The sequence below is a fragment of the Oncorhynchus keta genome, chromosome 35 (assembly GCF_023373465.1).
Source record: "Oncorhynchus keta strain PuntledgeMale-10-30-2019 chromosome 35, Oket_V2, whole genome shotgun sequence".
In the NCBI taxonomy this organism is placed as follows: Eukaryota; Metazoa; Chordata; class Actinopteri; order Salmoniformes; family Salmonidae; genus Oncorhynchus; species Oncorhynchus keta.
The window spans coordinates 11,319,613-11,340,020 of NC_068455.1; the positions used below are offsets into that span (position 1 = coordinate 11,319,613).

Consider the following 20,408-nt stretch of genomic DNA (forward strand, 5'->3'; position numbering starts at 1 on the left):
GGTGGGGTTTCAGGTGTCTCCGGAAGGTGGTGATTGACTCCGCTGTCCTGGCGTCGTGAGGGAGTTTGTTCCACCATTGGGGGCCAGAGCAGCGAACAGTTTTGACTGGGCTGAGCGGGAACTGTACTTCCTCAGTGGTAGGGAGGCGAGCAGGCCAGAGGTGGATGAACGCAGTGCCCTTGTTTGGGTGTAGGGCCTGATCAGAGCCTGGAGGTACTGAGGTGCCGTTCCCTCACAGCTCCGTAGGCGAGCACCATGGTCTTGTAGCGGATGCGAGCTTCAACTGGAAGCCAGTGGAGAGAGCGGAGGAGCGGGGTGACGTGAGAGAACTTGGGAAGGTTGAACACCAGACGGGCTGCGGCGTTCTGGATGAGTTGTAGGGGTTTAATGGCACAGGCAGGGAGCCCAGCCAACAGCGAGTTGCAGTAATCAAGACGGAGATGACAAGTGCCTGGATTAGGACCTGCGCCGCTTCCTGTGTGAGGCAGGGTCGTACTCTGCGGATGTTGTAGAGCATGAACCTACAGGAACGGGACACCGCCTTGATGTTAGTTGAGAACGTCAGGGTGTTGTCCAGGATCACGCCAAGGTTCTTAGCGCTCTGGGAGGAGGACACAATGGAGTTGTCAACCGTGATGGCGAGATCATGGAACGGGCAGTCCTTCCCCGGGAGGAAGAGGAGCTCCGTCTTGCTGAGGTTCAGCTTGAGGTGGTGATCCGTCATCCACACTGATATGTCTGCCAGACATGCAGAGATGCGATTCGCCACCTGGTCATCAGAAGGGGGAAAGGAGAAGATTAATTGTGTGTCGTCTGCATAGCAATGATAGGAGAGACCATGTGAGGTTATGACAGAGCCAAGTGACTTGGTGTATAGCGAGAATAAGAGAGGGCCTAGAACAGAGCCCTGGGGGACACCAGTGGTGAGAGCGCGTGGTGAGGAGACAGATTCTCGCCACGCCACCTGGTAGGAGCGACCTGTCAGGTAGGACGCAATCCAAGCGTGGGCCGCGCCGGAGATGCCCAACTCGGAGAGGGTGGAGAGGAGGATCTGATGGTTCACAGTATCGAAGGCAGCCGATAGGTCTAGAAGGATGAGAGCAGAGGAGAGAGAGTTAGCTTTAGCAGTGCGGAGCGCCTCCGTGATACAGAGAAGAGCAGTCTCAGTTGAATGACTAGTCTTGAAACCTGACTGATTTGGATCAAGAAGGTCATTCTGAGAGAGATAGCGGTAGAGCTGGCCAAGGACGGCACGCTCAAGAGTTTTGGAGAGAAAAGAGAGAAGGGATACTGGTCTGTAGTTGTTGACATCGGAGGGATCGAGTGTAGGTTTTTTCAGAAGGGGTGCAACTCTCGCTCTCTTGAAGACGGGAGGGGACGTAGCCAGCGGTCAGGGATGAGTTGATGAGCGAGGTGAGGTAAGGGAGAAGGTCTCCGGAAATGGTCTGGAGAAGAGAGGAGGGATAGGGTCAAGCGGGCAGGTTGTTGGGCGGCCGGCCGTCACAAGACGCGAGATTTCATCTGGAGAGAGGGGAGAAAGAGGTCAGAGCATAGGGTAGGGCAGTGTGAGCAGAACCAGCGGTGTCGTTTGACTTAGCAAACGAGGATCGGATGTCATCGACCTTCTTTTCAAAATGGTTGACGAAGTCATCTGCAGAGAGGGAGGAGGGAGGGGGGATTCAGGAGGGAGGAGAAGGTGGCAAAGAGCCATACATAAAGACCTTGACATCTCACATCACACTACCACTTTAACCAACAGATAAAACTTCACATCATGATCCTCTCTTCTCCCCCCTCCTCTCCTCTCTTCTCTTACTTTCCTCTCCTCTCCTGTCTCCTCTCCTCTCCTTCTCTGCTCTTTTCTCTGCTTCCCTCTTCCCTCCTCTCTTCTCTTACTTTCCTCTCCTCTCCTGTCTCCTCTCCCCTCCTTCTCTGCTTCCCTCTCCCCTCCTCTCTTCTCCTCCTTTCCTCTCCTCTCCTGTCTCCTCTTCCCTCCTTCTCTGCTTCCCTCTCCCCTCCTCTCTTCTCCTCCTTTCTTCTCCTCTCCTGTCTCCTCTCCCCTCCTCTCTTCTCATCCTTTCCTCTCCTCTCTGGTCTCCTCTTCCCTCCTTCTCTGCTCTCTTCTCTGCTTCCCTCCTTCTCTGCTCTGTTCTCTGCTTCCCTCTCCCCTCCTCTCTTCTCCTCCTTTCCACTCCTCTCCTGTCTCTTCCTCTCTTCTGCTCTCCTTCCCTCTCTCCTCTCCCCTTCCCTCCTCTCCTCTTCCCTCCTCTCTTCTCCTCTCTCCTCTTTTCTGCTCTCCTCTCCTCCTTTCCTCTCCTCCTCTCCCCTCATATTTTCAGATCTCTTCTCTCCTCCTATCCTCTCTCCTTTCATCATGTCCTCTCCTCATATCCTCTCTTCTTCTCTCCTCTCCTCTTCTCTCTGTTCCGTAGCATAATGGATGAATGCATTAGTATGAAAAGTCTAATAAAAACAGACACATTCATCTCACTCATTCATTAAACAGTTTAGCACACACCCACCCACACACACACACACACACCCACACACACACACACACACACACACACACACATCGTTATTAATGCATTAACAAAGACTGGTACAGTGGAACAGAAAAACAAAGTTGTTTCTACAAATTAAGTAGTATAATCTACAGGACTACGAGCCCAGAAGTATAATCTACAGGTCTACAACCCTAGTAGTATAATCTACAGGGCTACAACCCTAGTAGTATAATCTACAGGGCTACAACCCTAGTAGTATAATCTACAGGACTACAAACCCAGTATTATAATCTACAGGTCTACAACCCTAGTAGTATAATCTACAGGTCTACAAACCCAGTATTATAATCTACAGGTCTACAACCCTAGTAGTATAATCTACAGGGCTACAAACCCAGTATTATAATCTACAGGTCGACAAGGCTAGTAGTATAATCTACAGGGCTACAACCCCAGAAGTATAATCTACAGGTCTACAACCCTAGTAGTATAATCTACAGGGCTACAAACCCAGTATTATAATCTACAGGCCTACAAGCCTAGTAGTATAATCTACAGGACTACAAGCCTAGTAGTATAATATATAGGACTAAAAGCCCAATAGTATAATCTACAGATCTACAGGCCCAGTAGTATAATCTACAGGACTACAAGCCTAGTAGTATAATCTACAGGGCTACAAACCCAGTATTATAATCTACAGGACTACAAACCCAGTATTATATTCTACAGGACTACAAACCCAGTATTATAATCTACAGGACTACAAAACTAGTAGTATAATCTACAGGTCTACAAACCCAGTATTATAATCTACAGGTCTACAAGCTTAGTAGTATAATCTACAGGGCTACAAACCCAGTATTATAATCTACAGGACTACAAACCCAGTATTATAATCTACAGGTCTACAAGCCTATTAGTATAATCTACAGGACTACAAGCCCAGTATTATAATTTATTATTACAGGACTACAAGCTTCGTAGTATAATCTACAGGACTACAGGCCCAGTAGTATAATCTTCAGGACGACAAACCTAGTAGTATAATCTACAGGACTACAAGCCTAAATGCATTTGATCTTTGCAGCTGATTGGTCAATAGCTAAAAAACGGGATGGTTTCAACATTCAGTTTCCAGATTTTACCACACGATCATGCTAAATGAATGTATACTGCATGATTACAGCTGTGCATGTCTCGTATGTGTAACCTAACCCAGTATGTGTAACATAGTATGTGTAGCCTAGTATGTGTAACCTAGTATGTGTAACCCAGTATGTGTAACCCAGTATGTGTAACCTAGTATGTGTAGCCTAGTATGTTTAACCTACCCCAGTATGTGTAACCTAGTATGTGTAACCTAGTATGTGTAACCTAGTATGTGTAGCCTAGTATGTGTAACCTAACCCAGTATGTGTAACCTAACCCAGTATGTGTAACCCAGTATGTGTAGCCTAGTATGTGTAACCTAACCCAGTATGTGCAACCTAGTATGTGTAGCCTAGTATGTGTAACCTAACCCAGTATGTGTAACCTAGTATGTGTAACCTAGTATGTGTAACCTAACCCAGTATGAGTAACCCAGTATGTGTAACCCAGTATGTGTAACCTAACCCAGTATGTGTACCCCAGTATGTGTAACCTAACCCAGTATGAGTAACCTAACCCAGTATGTGTAACCTAACCCAGTATGTGTAACCCAGTATGTGTAACCTAACCCAGTATGAGTAACCTAACCCAGTATGTGTAACCTAACCCAGTTTGTGTAACCTAGTATATGTAACCCAGTATGTGTAACCCATTATGTGTTACCTAGTATGTGTAACCTAACCCAGTATGTGTAACAGTATTTTGTGTAACCTAACCCAGTATGTGTAACAGTATGTGTAATCTAACCCAATATGTGTAACAGAATGTGTAATCTAACCCAGTATGTGTAACAGAATGTGTAATCTTACCCAGTATGTGTAACCTAACCCAGTATGTGTAACCCAGTATGTGTAACCTAACCCAGTATGAGTAATCTAACCCAGTATGTGTAACCTAACCCAGTTTGTGTAACCCAGTATGTGTAACCTAGTATATGTAACCCAGTATGTGTAACCCATTATGTGTTACCTAGTATGTGTAACCTAACCCAGTATGTGTAACAGTATTTTGTGTAACCTAACCCAGTATGTGTAACCCAGTATGTGTAACAGTATTTTGTGTAACCTAACCCAGTTTGTGTAACCCAGTATGTGTAACCTAGTATATGTAACCCAGTATGTGTAACCCATTATGTGTTACCTAGTATGTGTAACCTAACCCAGTATGTGTAACAGTATTTTGTGTAACCTAACCCAGTATGTGTAACAGTATGTGTAATCTAACCCAATATGTGTAACAGAATGTGTAATCTAACCCAGTATGTGTAACAGAATGTGTAATCTTACCCAGTATGTGTAATCTAACCCAGTATGTGTAACATATTACGTGTAACCTAACCCAGTATGTATAATCTAACCCAGTATGTGTAATCTTACACAGTATGTGTAATCTAACCCAGTATGTGTAACAGTATGTGTAATCTTACCCAGTATGTGTAACAGTACGTGTAATCTAACCCAGTATGTGTAACAGTATGTGTAATCTAACCCAGTATGTGTAACAGTATGTGTAATCTAACCCAGTATGTGTAACAGTATGTGTAATCTTACCCAGTATGTGTAACAGTATGTGTAACCTTACCCAGTATGTGTAATCTAACCCAGTATGTGTAACAGTATGTGTAATCTAACCCAGTATGTGTAACCTAACCCAGTATGTGTAACAGTATGTGTAATCTAACCCAGTATGTGTAACAGAATGTGTAATCTAACCCAGTATGTGTAATCTAACCCAGTATGTGTAACAGTATGTGTAATCTAACCCAGTATGTGTAACAGTATGTGTAATCTAACCCAGTATGTGTAACATAATGTGTAATCTAACCCAGTATGTGTAATCTAACCCAGTATGTGTAACAGTATGTGTAACCTTACCCAGTATGTGTAACAGTATGTGTAACCTTACCCAGTATGTGTAACAGTATGTGTAATCTAACCCAGTATGTGTAATCTAACCCAGTATGTGTAATCCAACCCAGTATGTGTAACAGTATGTATAATCTAACCCAGTATGTGTAATCTAACCCAGTATGTGTAACAGTATGTGTAATCTAACCCAGTATGTGTAATCTAACCCAGTATGTGTAATCCAACCCAGTATGTGTAACAGTATGTGTAATCTAACCCAGTATGTGTAATCTAACCCAGTATGTGTTACAGTATGTGTAACCTTACCCAGTATGTGTAACATAGTATACACTAAAACACGTAGACACACAAACAAATCAAAACACACATGCATGCGTTTTAGTCATATCATGTGGACATTATAAACAAAAGAACATGCTTTTGCACACATGGAAAAGAACATGCTTTGCACACATACTTGCCTTCAAAAAGTCTTCAAAAAGTACTCAGACCACTTGACTTTTTCCACATTTTGTTGTGTTATGGATTAAATTTAGATTGTATGTTACTAAACTATACACAATACCCCATAATATCAAAGCGGAATTCAGTTTTAGAAATGTTTACAAACTAATTAAAAATGAAAAGTTGAAATGTCATGAGAGGATAAGTATTCAACCCCTGTAGTATGGAAAGCCTAAATAAGTTCAGAGCTGTGTTCGTATACTCAACCTAGCTGCACTAACCATATTATTTGTGACGTAAATTGAGATAATATAGTATACTTATTGGTCATTGTATGGATATAGTTAGTATGCCAAAAGTTCCCGGATGTCGTACTACATTGGCCAAAATACGAAGTATACAAACAGTGACACTATTTCCGTGCTTTTAGGGCCCATAATGCAATTCTTCGGAAAATGGCCGTGGCTTTACATTGTTTTCAGATTTGAAGAAAATGTCAGTAAAAAGTCAGACGAGAGCAGATACAAATTCATTGCTTTAATTTATTATGACAAATGTTAAGAAAATGTTGAGCAATGTAATAATGTAATGACTTTTCAAACAAGTTACCTCACACGTAATGTTGGCTGACAATTTGTTAGCTACGCTGTCCTCACGAACCACATAGTATATCATTACAGCAGTATGTACCAATATGTCGGCTAGCTACCTAACGTTAGTTGGCTACTAATACATCAAACTTGCCAGCATATTAACTATATGCTATCTAACTAACTACCCAATGTTTATTGACTTGATTATTCCAGTCAATCTTAGCAAAGTGGTATAATTCGGGTGCTTCCGGTAAATTCGCTCTGGCTATTTACTCTGATTTCAGCGCACTATCGTCTTGAGTGCAGAATAACTGATGAATTTACGAATGCTCAACACCCGTTGACTATGGCCGGTGTCAGTAAACGTTGGCAAAAAAGCATAATTCAATAGTTGCCAGCCAGAGTCACCAACACTCGGGATAACATGAAAATTGCCTAACAAGCTCTGCTAAGGCGAGTCAAATGGTCAGAGTGAGGTGTTCTCTCATTTGTGTCTGGAAGTAGCTAGCAAGTTAGCTTGGGTGCTTTACTGCAGTTGTAAGGTCAGAACGCTCGAATCAACCCTACTCCTCGGCCAGAGTGTCCAGTGTGCACTCTGTACGCTCCCAGAGCGAAACGCTGTGAATTTACAAATTGACAATCTGACAATGCTCTGAATTTAGGAATGCCCAGAGTGCACTCCAGATTAAATTTAAGACCACACACAAAGTCATAAAATGTCTAGCTAGTGATTTGTTATGCTAACAATCTAGCAAGAGGTTTCATAGCAACAGCATCAACTTCCGGTAGACAGGCAAAGCGCTCCTACACTCAATTGAAATGGTACCGTTTGTTTACAGTATACTAAAATGAACTAATAGTATATAGTATGTAGTATATACTCATTAAGTATGTAGCAAACTGTATGTTAGTATGGGTATTCAAACACAGCTCAGGAGTAAAATTGTGCTTAACAAGTCACATAATAAGTTGAATGGACTCACTCTGTGTGCAATAATAGTGTTTAACATGATTTTTTAATGATTACCTCATCTCCGTACTCCACACATACAATTATCTGTAAGATCCCTGTCGAGCAGTGAATTTCAAACACGGATTCAACCACAAAGACCAGGGAGGTTTTCCAATGCCTTGTGAAGAAGGCCACCTGTTGGTAGATGGGTAAAACCAAAAATCAGATGTTGAGTATCCCTTTGAGCATGGTGAAGTTATTAATTACACTTTGGACGGTGTATTAATACACCCAGAGGAAGGAAACCGCATGAGAGGAAGGAAACCACTTACAGATTTCACCACGAGACCAATGGAGACCTCAAAACAATTACAGAGCTACGGGATCGATGTCCCTATCCCGGGACGGTTGAGCTAACATGCGCTAATGTGATTAGCATGACAGTTGTAAGTAACAGCAAACTTTCCAGGACATAGAAATGTCTTATATGGACAGGACGCTTAAATTCTTGTTAATCTAACTGCACTGTCCAATTTACAGTAGCTATAACAGTGAAGAAATACCATGTTATTGTTTGAGGAGAGTGACTAACAACAAAACACGTATCACGGCAACTGGTTTGTTACATTCACCCTCTGAAGGTAAATAATGTACTTACATTCAGTAATCTTGCTCTGATTTGTAATCCCGAGGGTCCCAGAGATAAAAATGTAGCATAGTTTTGTTTAATAAAATCAATTTTTATATTCAAATGTAGGAACTGCTGTCTCTGGCTCCACACCAGAGAAAGTTAGTGTATAAGCTAATGATCCATCATATATGATCTTCCTGGAAGTGTGTAAACTGACATTTTATATTACCATATCATTTTTGTATGATCTCTATAGTTATGTACTTGAACATGTATAAAAATATTGATCCAGGATTGCAATGCTTGTAACGGTTTTCCTCCTCTTCTGAGGAGGAGTAGGAAGTGAACTGAACACTACAATACCAAGTAAACAAAAAGAACAACCGAAACAGTTCCGTCTGGTAACTAATACAAAGACAGAAAACAACTACCCACCAATCATAGTGGGAAAACAGGCTGCCTAAGTATGGTTCTCAATCAGAGACAACGATAAACAGCTGGGAACCATACCTGGCCAAACACAGAAATACAAAAACATAAAACAACACGTAGAATGCCCACCCCAACTCACGCCCCGACCACCCCAACTCACGCCCCGACCACCCCAACTCACGCCCGACCACCCCAACTCACGCCCCGACCACCCCAACTCACAACTCACGCCCGACCACCCCAACTCACGCCCGACCACCCCAACTCACGCCCGACCACCCCAACTCACGCCCGACCACCCCAACTCACGCCCTGACCACCCCAACTCACGCCCGACCACCCCAACTCACGCCCGACCACCCCAACTCACGCCCGACCACCCCAACTCACGCCCGACCACCCCAACTCACGCCCCGACCACCCCAACTCACGCCCGACCACCCCAACTCACGCCCGGCCACCCCAACTCACGCCCGACCACCCCAACTCACGCCCGGACCACCCCAACTCACGCCCTGACCACCCCAACTCACGCCCGACCACCCCAACTCACAACTCACGCCCGACCACCCCAACTCACAACTCACGCCCTGACCACCCCAACTCACGCCCTGACCACCCCAACTCACGCCCTGACCACCCCAACTCACAACTCACGCCCGACCACCCCAACTCACAACTCACGCCCGACCACCCCAACTCACGCCCGACCACCCCAACTCACGCCCCGACCACCCCAACTCACGCCCGACCACCCCAACTCACGCCCGACCACCCCAACTCACGCCCGACCACCCCAACTCACGCCCCCGACCACCCCAACTCACGCCCCGACCACCCCAACTCACGCCCCGACCACCCCAACTCACGCCCGACCACCCCAACTCACGCCCCGACCACTCCAACTCACGCCCCGACCACCCCAACTCACGCGCCGACCACCCCAACTCACGCCCCGACCAAACTAAAATAGAGACAAAAAAGAAACTAAGGTCAGGACGTGACAATGCTTCACTGGCTCAAGCTGAACCTTTGCGCATACTCATGTTATCTAGTGGCCAAAAATCGAAATTGTGCCTAAACTGCAATAATACATTATGGCCTTTCTCTTGCATTTCAAAGATAATGGGGGAAAAAAATAGAAAACACATGTTTTTTTTCTTTGTATTATCTTTTACCAGATCTAACGTGTTATATTCTACTACATTCATTTCACATTTCCACAAATGTCAAAGTGTTTCCTTTCAAATGGTACCAAGAAAACGCATATCCTTGCTTCAGGTCCTGAGCTACAAGCACATATTAAATGTAAATGTAAATAGATTTGGGTATTTGATTTTAGGCGAAAATTGATAAAAGGGCCAGAGTCTTAAATCTTCTTTAAAGCGTTGTTGTTCAGGGCTCGTAAGTAAACATTTCACTGTATTTCGGCACATGTGACAAATACAATTGTTGATTTGATTTTTTCCGACTACCACTCACTTATGTATAAACCCACCTCAATCACTCCAGGTACTGATTAAGGTACTGACACTGAACTGTATATACTTGCATTCTTGTGTTTCTTTAACTCTTATCATAGTTCTTGTGTGGATTCTACTCGTACTTTTATTCTAATTGAAAACGTATTATTCTCATTGTAATGTTGGAAAGAGCTCTCAAGGTAACGATGTCACTGTACTGTTTTATATCTGTTGTATTTTGTACATGAATAAAAACGTGAAACAGTGCAAACACAGATAGACATCGACCTGTATGAAACTCTATTCAACCTCAACGCTAACTCTTTCTAACCCTCACACTCTCCCGAGCGGCACTACACACACACACACACACCCTGGTTAATGTACTAAAGTAAATCTATTAAACCAGTGACTGGTGATTATGGCCTCACAGTAAATATCTGTATTAGCATAAGCAAATCAGAGACTTCCCTAAAGCATATTAATCTAATTTGTCAGCGATTGTTCACACACACATGAACGCACAACGCACACACACATGAACGCACACACACACACACATGAACGCACACACACACACATGAACGCACACACACACACACACACACACACGGAGCAGGATTGCATCATACAGAATGTTTTCTTTGTTTTCAATACACCATATTTTTCTTTGGTACCATTTCAAACTCATACTGTGGTACTCAATGTGGTCTGTCTTCATAAACACACATAATGCCAGCTGCCAAACTCATACTGTGGTACTCAATGTGGTCTGTCTTCATAAACACACATAATGCCAGCTGCCAAACTCATACTGTGGTACTCAATGTGGTCTGTCTTCATAAACACACATAATGCCAGCTGCCAAACTCATACTGTGGTACTCAATGTGGTCTGTCTTCATAAACACACATAATGCCAGCTGCCAAACTCATACTGTGGTACTCAATGTGGTCTGTCTTCATAAACACACATAATGGCAGCTGCCAAACTCATACTGTGGTACTCAATGTGGTCTGTCTTCATAAACACACATAATGCCAGCTGCCAAACTCATACTGTGGTACTCAATGTGGTCTGTCTTCATAAACACACATAATGCCAGCTGCCAAACTCATACTGTGGTACTCAATGTGGTCTGTCTTCATAAACACACATAATGCCAGCTGCCAAACTCATACTGTGGTACTCAATGTGGTCTGTCTTCATAAACACACATAATGCCAGCTGCCAAACTCATACTGTGGTACTCAATGTGGTCTGTCTTCATAAACACACATAATGCCAGCTGCCAAACTCATACTGTGGTACTCAATGTGGTCTGTCTTCATAAACACACATAATGCCAGCTGCCAAACTCATACTGTGGTACTCAATGTGGTCTGTCTTCATAAACACACATAATGCCAGCTGCCAAACTCATACTGTGGTACTCAATGTGGTCTGTCTTCATAAACACACATAATGCCAGCTGCCAAACTCATACTGTGGTACTCAATGTGGTCTGTCTTCATAAACACACATAATGCCAGCTGCCAAACTCATACTGTGGTACTCAATGTGGTCTGTCTTCATAAACACACATAATGCCAGCTGCCAAACTCATACTGTGGTACTCAATGTGGTCTGTCTTCATAAACACACATAATGCCAGCTGCCAAACTCATACTGTGGTACTCAATGTGGTCTGTCTTCATAAACACACATAATGCCAGCTGCCAAACTCATACTGTGGTACTCAATGTGGTCTGTCTTCATAAACACACATAATGCCAGCTGCCAAACTCATACTGTGGTACTCAATGTGGTCTGTCTTCATAAACACACATAATGCCAGCTGCCAAACTCATACTGTGGTACTCAATGTGGTCTGTCTTCATAAACACACATAATGCCAGCTGCCAAACTCATACTGTGGTACTCAATGTGGTCTGTCTTCATAAACACACATAATGCCAGCTGCCAAACTCATACTGTGGTACTCAATGTGGTCTGTCTTCATAAACACACATAATGCCAGCTGCCAAACTCATACTGTGGTACTCAATGTGGTCTGTCTTCATAAACACACATAATGCCAGCTGCTTCAAACTCATACTGTGGTACTCAATGTGGTCTGTCTTCATAAACACACATAATGCCAGCTGCCAAACTCAAACTCATACTGGTACTCAATGTGGTCTGTCTTCATAAACACACATAATGCCAGCTGCCAAACTCATACTGTGGTACTCAATGTGGTCTGTCTTCATAAACACACATAATGCCAGCTGCCAAACTCATACTGTGGTACTCAATGTGGTCTGTCTTCATAAACACACATAATGCCAGCTGCCAAACTCATACTGTGGTACTCAATGTGGTCTGTCTTCATAAACACACATAATGCCAGCTGCCAAACTCATACTGTGGTACTCAATGTGGTCTGTCTTCATAAACACACATAATGCCAGCTGCCAAACTCATACTGTGGTACTCAATGTGGTCTGTCTTCATAAACACACATAATGCCAGCTGCCAAACGATGACTGTCTATGATCTGCCATTAATTGGGGTATTACAAAATGAGGGAAATCGTAATTATCCATTAAAACACCATAGACTGTTCATCTTAAAACTGTAGATTATCATTTGAAACATGCTTGGTCACGTTGTTTTTTAAAAAGACAAGAAGAGGCGAAGGGAATCGGAAAAAGGAGGCGCCAAGTGTGATACGTTCTCTGTGATAACAACACCCAGGGAATCCCCAAGCCCACTATCTGGAGTCTGGCTCGCCATGGCTGTGTGACGCGTATCTCCGGTCTGATCTGCTACAGAGCAGTTTGCTGCTTTACAGTCAATCATACACACAAACAGATGGGACTTTACTTTCTACAAGTGATAAGCAATTCATTTATCAAACAGTTATCTGAAAACCACACCTGCCCAATTATTCATTAATGGATAGGCAGCAGTGTAGGAATTTACCATTCAAACAAAACATCAAAGACAATTCAGACTCGGCATATCACCAACAAGATCTTTCTCCAAACGTCACATTTTGAAGTTGCTCCAAACGTCACATTTCGAAGTGTTTTTGACATCCTGGGTTTACTCCTGCTCAGCATCGTTCTATGTCTCCAAACATTACATTTAGAAGTTAAGGTTTAAGGTTTGGGGTAGGGTTAAACTTTGACATTTAGGCATTCATTCCAAATGGTTAAGTTAAGGCTTAAGGTTTTTGATAGGTAAAAAAAAACAAGGTTCCACAACTGGGATTAAACACACAACCTTTGGATCTGGAGTCATGGGATGTAAAAGTTAAGGGTTAAGGTATTGTAAAGGGTAAACACTAGAACCACTAAAGCAGTCTGCTAATGAATGTACTTTTTGTATTACTCCACCATTTTACAATTTTTTAAGTCATGCCCCCCTCCGTCCTTGATGTTTCCTAAATATCCTAAATAAGGATATACAACACACTGTTGAATCTTAATATCACAAACAGAACTGGAGTTATAACCCATTTTAGGAAGGCGTGTCATTTTTAAAATGTTTATTCCACCGTTGCCCCTCTTTCCGACAGTAGGGCCTGCTCTCCTTCTCCTGGTGCAGCGCCCAGTTGATAATCACCCTGAAGGTGCCACGCCCAGTTGATAATCACCCTGAAGGTGCCACGCCCAGTTGATAATCACCCTGAAGGTGCCACGCCCAGTTGATAATCACCCTGAAGGTGCCACGCCCAGTCGATAATCACCCTGAAGGTGCCACGCCCAGTTGATAATCACCCTGAAGGTGCCGTGGCCAGTTGATAATCACCCTGAAGGTGCCGTGCCCAGTTGATAATCACCCTGAAGGTGCCACGCCCAGTTGATAATCACCCTGAAGGTGCCACGCCCAGTTGATAATCACCCTGAAGGTGCCACGCCCAGTTGATAATCACCCTGAAGGTGCCACGCCCAGTTGATAATCACCCTGAAGGTGCCACACCCAGTTGATAATCACCCTGAAGGTGCCGTGGCCAGTTGATAATCACCCTGAAGGTGCCGTGCCCAGTTGATAATCACCCTGAAGGTGCCACGCCCAGTTGATAATCACCCTGAAGGTGCCCAGTTGATAATCCCAGTTGATAATCACCCTGAAGGTGCCACGCCCAGTCGATAATCACCCTGAAGGTGCCACGCCCAGTTGATAATCACCCTGAAGGTGCCACGCCCAGTTGATAATCACCCTGAAGGTGCCGTGGCCAGTTGATAATCACCCTGAAGGTGCCGTGGCCAGTTGATAATCACCCTGAAGGTGCCACGCCCAGTCTATAATCACCCTGAAGGTGCCACACCCAGTTGATAATCACCCTGAAGGTGCCGCGCCCAGTTGATAATCACCCTGAAGGTGCCGTGGCCAGTTGATAATCACCCTGAAGGTGCCACGCCCAGTCTATAATCACCCTGAAGGTGCCGTGGCCAGTTGATAATCACCCTGAAGGTGCCGTGGCCAGTTGATAATCACCCTGAAGGTGCCGTGGCCAGTTGATAATCACCCTGAAGGTGCCACGCCCAGTCGATAATCACCCTGAAGGTGCCACACCCAGTTGATAATCACCCCAGTTGAAATCACCCTGGTGCCACGTGGCCAGTTGATAATCACCCTGAAGGTGCCGCCCAGTTGATAATCACCCTGAAGGTGCCAGCCCAGTTGATAATCACCCTGAAGGTGCCACACCCTGAAGGTGCCCAGTTGATAATCACCCTGAAGGTGAATAATCACCCTGAAGGTGCCACACCCAGTTGATAATCACCCTGAAGGTGCCACGCCCAGTTGATAGTCACCCTGAAGGTGCCACACCCAGTTGATAATCACCCTGAAGGTGCCACACCCAGTTGATAATCACCCTGAAGGTGCCACGCCCAGTTGATAATCACCCTGAAGGTGCCACGCCCAGTTGATAATCACCCTGAAGGTGCTAAACCCAGTTGATAATCACCCTGAAGGTTCCACGCCCAGTTGATAATCACCCTGAAGGTGTCGTGCCCAGATAGATAATTACCAGGCCTAGCCTGGTTTTTAATTTTAAAAATCCAAATGAGTTTTTAATGTTTCTAAATACGAAGTATACATGCACCAAAAGCACACTATGCTATTCTTGTTTCATGCGCATATGGGCAGTGTGCATCACAGCTGGATAGGCTGTGTTTCTGCTGTCAAATTCCATGACATAACCTACTGCATTACTGCGAAAACCAGCTTTTGGTTGGTCTTAAATATCCTTATCAGCGTTGCCTGAAATTAACACTTTGGAACCATGTTTTTAAGGACACATCTCAAATATTTCCACCCTTCCCATCTGCGTGCAAGCCAGGTGATATAAGACAGGTAAATTGTTGAACCTGGCATTAGGGCGTTTGACACTAGCGTTGCCTTAACACCATCTGAAAATAGAGCCCTTTCTGTACTTTACTGTGGCAAGTGTTTGTCTGTGTGTGTGTACATCATGTGAATGTGTTTAGTATGTCCGCCTGTGGTCCTCCTACTTCTCCTCCTCCTTCTTACCTGGCTCCTGTCCTTGTCAACCTTCTTGAAGCACTTATTGAGGGACAGGTTGTGCCTGACAGAGTTCTTCCAGCCTGTGGGAGCATTGGTAAAGTAGGAGAAGTGTTCTAGGATCCAGGTGTATATCTCCTTCACCGGCAGCCTCTTGGACGGAGCGTCCTCAATGGCCATGAAGATCAGGCAGCTGAAGGAATAGGGAGGCTTACAGTTGGGGTTCCGATCGTCGTCATACGGCAGGTCCCCGCCCGCTATCGGCGATGGCGGCATGTTGTCGTGGTCCCCGTCACCGCGGTTACCGGCCACACCCCCTTCGCCCCCCACGGGGCTGACACTGCGCAGGACAGGGTCTCCGAAGCTGTTGAGCAGGTTCTTGCTCTCATGGAGCCAGTTGAGGTTGGTCAACTCCTCGTCCTCCATACCTGGGGTGGAGGTGCCTTTCTCAGGCTTGGCGGCTCCATCGGTGAGGGGTGCTAAGGGGAGGGCCAAGGGGGCGGGGAAGGCCAGGTCGAGTTCCTCTGCCTCCTGCAGCGAGCTGGCCTGGTAGAGGTGGGAGAGGCTGGCGCTGGCCACGCTGATGCCAGACGCCTCAGGCTTCTTACTGGGAGGCATGACGGGTCCCATGGACACCACCACCACCACCACCTAGACTCCTGGAAGACAGATAGAGAGGGGGATTAGTGTTAGACAGTTAGTCAATGGAGACAGATAGAGAGATAGAGATTGAGATTAAGATGTTAGTGTTGGACAGTCAGGAGAGAGAGGGTGGGAGGGAGAGAGAGAGAGAGGGTGGGCCTTGAAATGTATTATAATATGTTATTATAATACATTGTGTTACTATTGTTATAAACATTGTCCTTGCGATTCCATCATGACAGCTGGAGGACATAACGTTACACACACACACACCTCATGCAAACTGACTATTCTGAATACTCCAAATTACACCCCGCACACACACACACACACATACACACACACACTCCCACTCAAAAGATAAAAGCAATGTTTTTGGGACAAATCACTCACTCAACCCTAAACCTCATCTAGATCTATTACTGAATAATGTGGCGACTGAGCAAGATGAGGAGACTAAATTGCTGGGTGTAACCCAGCAGTGGTCCTTCTGTAGCTCAGTTGGTAGAGCATGGCGCTTGTAACGCCAGGGTAGTGGGTTCGATCCCCGGGACCACCCATACGTAGAATGTATGCACACATGACTGTAAGTCGCTTTGGATAAAAGCGTCTGCTAAATGGCATATATTATTATTATTTATTATTAACCCTAGATAGCAAGCTGTCATGGTCAAAACATACTGTATTGACTCAATGGTTTCTAAAATGGGAAAAGGTCTCTCCCATGATTAGGTGTTGCTCTGCTTTCTTGACATCTAAATCAACCAGGCAGGTCCTACAGGCCCTAGTTTTGTCGCACCTGGACTCCTGCCCAGTTGTGTGGTCAGGTGAGGCAAAGAAGGACAAAGGAAAATTGCAGTCGGCCTAGAACAGAGGAGCCGTATTGCCGTTAGATGTACACAGAACAGAGGAGCCGTATTGCAGTTAGATGTACACAGAACAGAGGAGCCGTATTGCAGTTAGATGTACACAGAACAGAGGAGCCGTATTGCAGTTAGATGTACACAGAACAGAGGAGCCGTATTGCAGTTAGATGTACACAGAACAGAGGAGCCGTATTGCAGTTAGATGTACACAGAACAGAGGAGCCGTATTGCAGTTAGATGTACACAGAACAGAGGAGCCGTATTGCAGTTAGATGTACACAGAACAGAGGAGCCGTATTGCAGTTAGATGTACACAGAGGGTGCATGTCAATTTACTGCATCACTATTGGTCTTTGTGCGAGGTAATGATTGAGGTAATGATTGTTTAAAGGTACTGAACTGTCTGTTCAAGCAGTTGGAACACAGTTCGAACACTCAGTATTAATCTAGAGGTAAAAGAAACGCACACCTATTTAGGCGAGGTGCTGGCTAAGGAGAGCCACACACTCTTGGAGCTCAGATGCAGTAATTTAATAACTCTGATTTGCCACCCCAAGATATGTGTGGTAAAAAATGATGTGGGTAAAACAAAACGGAAATTAAAAGTACGAATCGCATCGTAGCACCATTAGGTGCAAAAACTCGACTTACCCAGTTACAGCCCACTTTTTGGAAGCAAACCACTCGATTTCGTCCCTACGTTATATCGGCAACGAACTCCCTGGGAGTGGGACAATTTATTGACAATTTATTGTTAAAACGAGAGGCTGCCTGGATCTTTAATTTGAAGACCCTTGCTCCCTTCGGTCTCAATGTAGACTTTGATCTGAAGCCATTCTTGTGATTATTGTGACATTGCTGTTCATTGTAAGTGTTTGTAGCCAAATTGTGTCTATGATCGTATGCTATTCATGTTTTTGTATGTTCTTCTTATATCTGAGAATTAACCAATGATATCAGGCCACACCCGGCCATGATTACAGACCTTTGTGTCCTTTGACACGATATAAACTAGTGACCTGTACTGTTTGTCACCATACCCCGTTAAGGGGTGGCCGGGTAGCCTAGTGGTTAGAGCATTGGACTAGTAACCGGAGGGTTGAAAGTTCAAATCCCCAAGCTGACAAAGTACAAATCTGTCATTCTGCCCCTGAACAGGCAGTTAACCCACTGTTTCTAGGCTGTCATTGAAAATAGGAATTTGATCTTAACTGAAATGCCTATATATGAAAAATAAAGACAGATCGTCTGTCGAAACGATGGTTATTCAATTATTGCATCTGAGCTCCTAGAGTGTGCGGCTCTCCTTTATTTTTTCGAATGCACAGTATTAAAACCCTGATGTACCGGTGCGTCAATCTAAGTTCCATAACAAAACAATCCCCATCAGAATCAATCAGTCTAAACTAGAGATTTTTTTGTTTGCATTGGATCCATTCACCAGTGTTGCGTTTTCACATCTGCATTGAAAGATGGCAGAGCTAGAGAGGTGTTTGTCAGACCATCATCCTTAAAGTCAGTCTTCTCACGTAAACGTCGGTTTGACCTACAAAACTAATGGGACACCACTGTGAAAAGGGGAGATTCCCACGAATAAGATGTTGTTCCATTTTACTCTATGACCCCAACTAGTTTCACGGGACTTGCCTGAAGGTACAGATTTTTTAAAAATGAATGGAAGAATGAAGTTGGTTTTGTGCCTACCCCAAACAAGAGGTTAAATATTTGTAAAGAAAATAAGATGTAAAAAAAAAAAATTGGGATATATATAGTATATCTCCTAGATTTAGGACAGACACTTCAAAACCATGTTTCTTATATTTTTTGAATGTCTTTTTTTGCCATTGTGTATATGTTATTCAATGCATTTCTATGGGCTTTAGTAGTAAAGGCAAAAATCAATTCTAAATCAAATAGCTAAATGTATCGCATCGTAAAACAATTCCGTGTGTCAGCTTAACACCCCCTCCAACATCGCACACTCTAAAGAATGAAATAGAGCCATGACTAAATGGAACTCTCTGCCACCCCAGGTAACTCAAACTAGCAATATGATCAGGGATCGGGGACTGTGGAGAGACACAGACATTTTAATATATTTTGTATTGTATTTGGCATTGTATTATGTATTGTTTTATGTAGTGTTATTTGTTGTGTTTTGATTTTCTGTTTGGAGCCGAGGAAGAGTATTTGGTGATCCTAATACAATACTAAATAAATAAAGTATGTTATTAATTTGTTTACAGAGAAATACAGTAGCATTGTATTTGGTCAAACACTTTTTTTTACAACAGTGCTAAGCGCTGGCAGCAAGCTGATAGGTCGGTTGTTAGAACCAGTAAGGGCCGCTTTACCATTCTTGGGGAGCAGAAAGACTTTGGATTCCCTCCAGGCTGAGAAAAAACCCTTTACTCTAAACTCAGATTAAATATATGATAGATATGAGTGGCTATAGAGTCAGCTACCATCCTCAGTAGCTTTCCATCTAAGTTGTCAATGCCAGGAGGTTTGTCATTATTGATCGATAACAATAACTTTTCCACCTCTCCCACGCTAACTTCTAACTTACAATACTTTTATTTTGATATTTGTTTTTTAATGCATGAATATGATGGCTTACTGTTTGTTGTTAACATTCCCTGCCTAAGTTTGACCACTTTACCAATTAAATAATCATTCAAATAATTGGCAATATCAAATGGTTTTGTGATGAATAAGCCATCTGACTCGATGAAATAACCAGGTCGTTGTAGCCCTAACCATCAGATAACCAGGTCGTTGTAGCCCTAACCATCAGATAACCAGGTCGTTGTAGCCCTAACCTTCAAAATAACCAGGTCGTTGTAGCCCTAACCTTCAAAATAACCAGGTCGTTGTAGCCCTAACCATCAGATAACCAGGTTGTTGTAGCCCTAACCTTCAAAATAACCAGGTCATTGTAGCCCTAACCATCACATAACCAGGTCGTTGTAGCCCTAACCTTCAAAATAACCAGGTCGTTGTAGCCCTAACCTTCAAAATAACCAGGTCGTTGTAGCCCTAACCATCACATAACCAGGTCGTTGTAGCCCTAACCTTCATATAACCAGGTCGTTGTAGCCCTAACCATCAGATAACCAGGTCGTTGTAGCCCTAACCATCAGATAACCAGGTCGTTGTAGCCCTAACCATCAGATAACCAGGTCGTTGTAGCCCTAACCATCAAATAACCAGGTCGTTGTAGCCCTAACCATCAGATAACCAGGTCGTTGTAGCCCTAACCTTCAAAATAACCAGGTCGTTGTAGCCCTAACCATCACATAACCAGGTCGTTGTAGCCCTAACCTTCATATAACCAG

General features: G+C 44.1%; 1 protein-coding gene across 2 annotated transcripts in view; it reads right to left on the bottom strand.

Moving 5' to 3' along the window:
• Window positions 1-20,408, bottom strand: part of LOC118378836 (forkhead box protein N3-like) — a 173,689-nt gene that overhangs the window by 145,435 nt on the left and 7,846 nt on the right. For both annotated transcript variants that reach the window (XR_008092468.1, XM_052496500.1), the window contains exon 2: window positions 15,572-16,221. Coding sequence is in view for 1 of the 2 variants with exons in the window: in XM_052496500.1 (XP_052352460.1) it covers window positions 15,572-16,192 (621 nt within the window). In the remaining variant the exon portion in view is untranslated. The remainder of the gene's footprint in view (window positions 1-15,571; window positions 16,222-20,408) is intronic.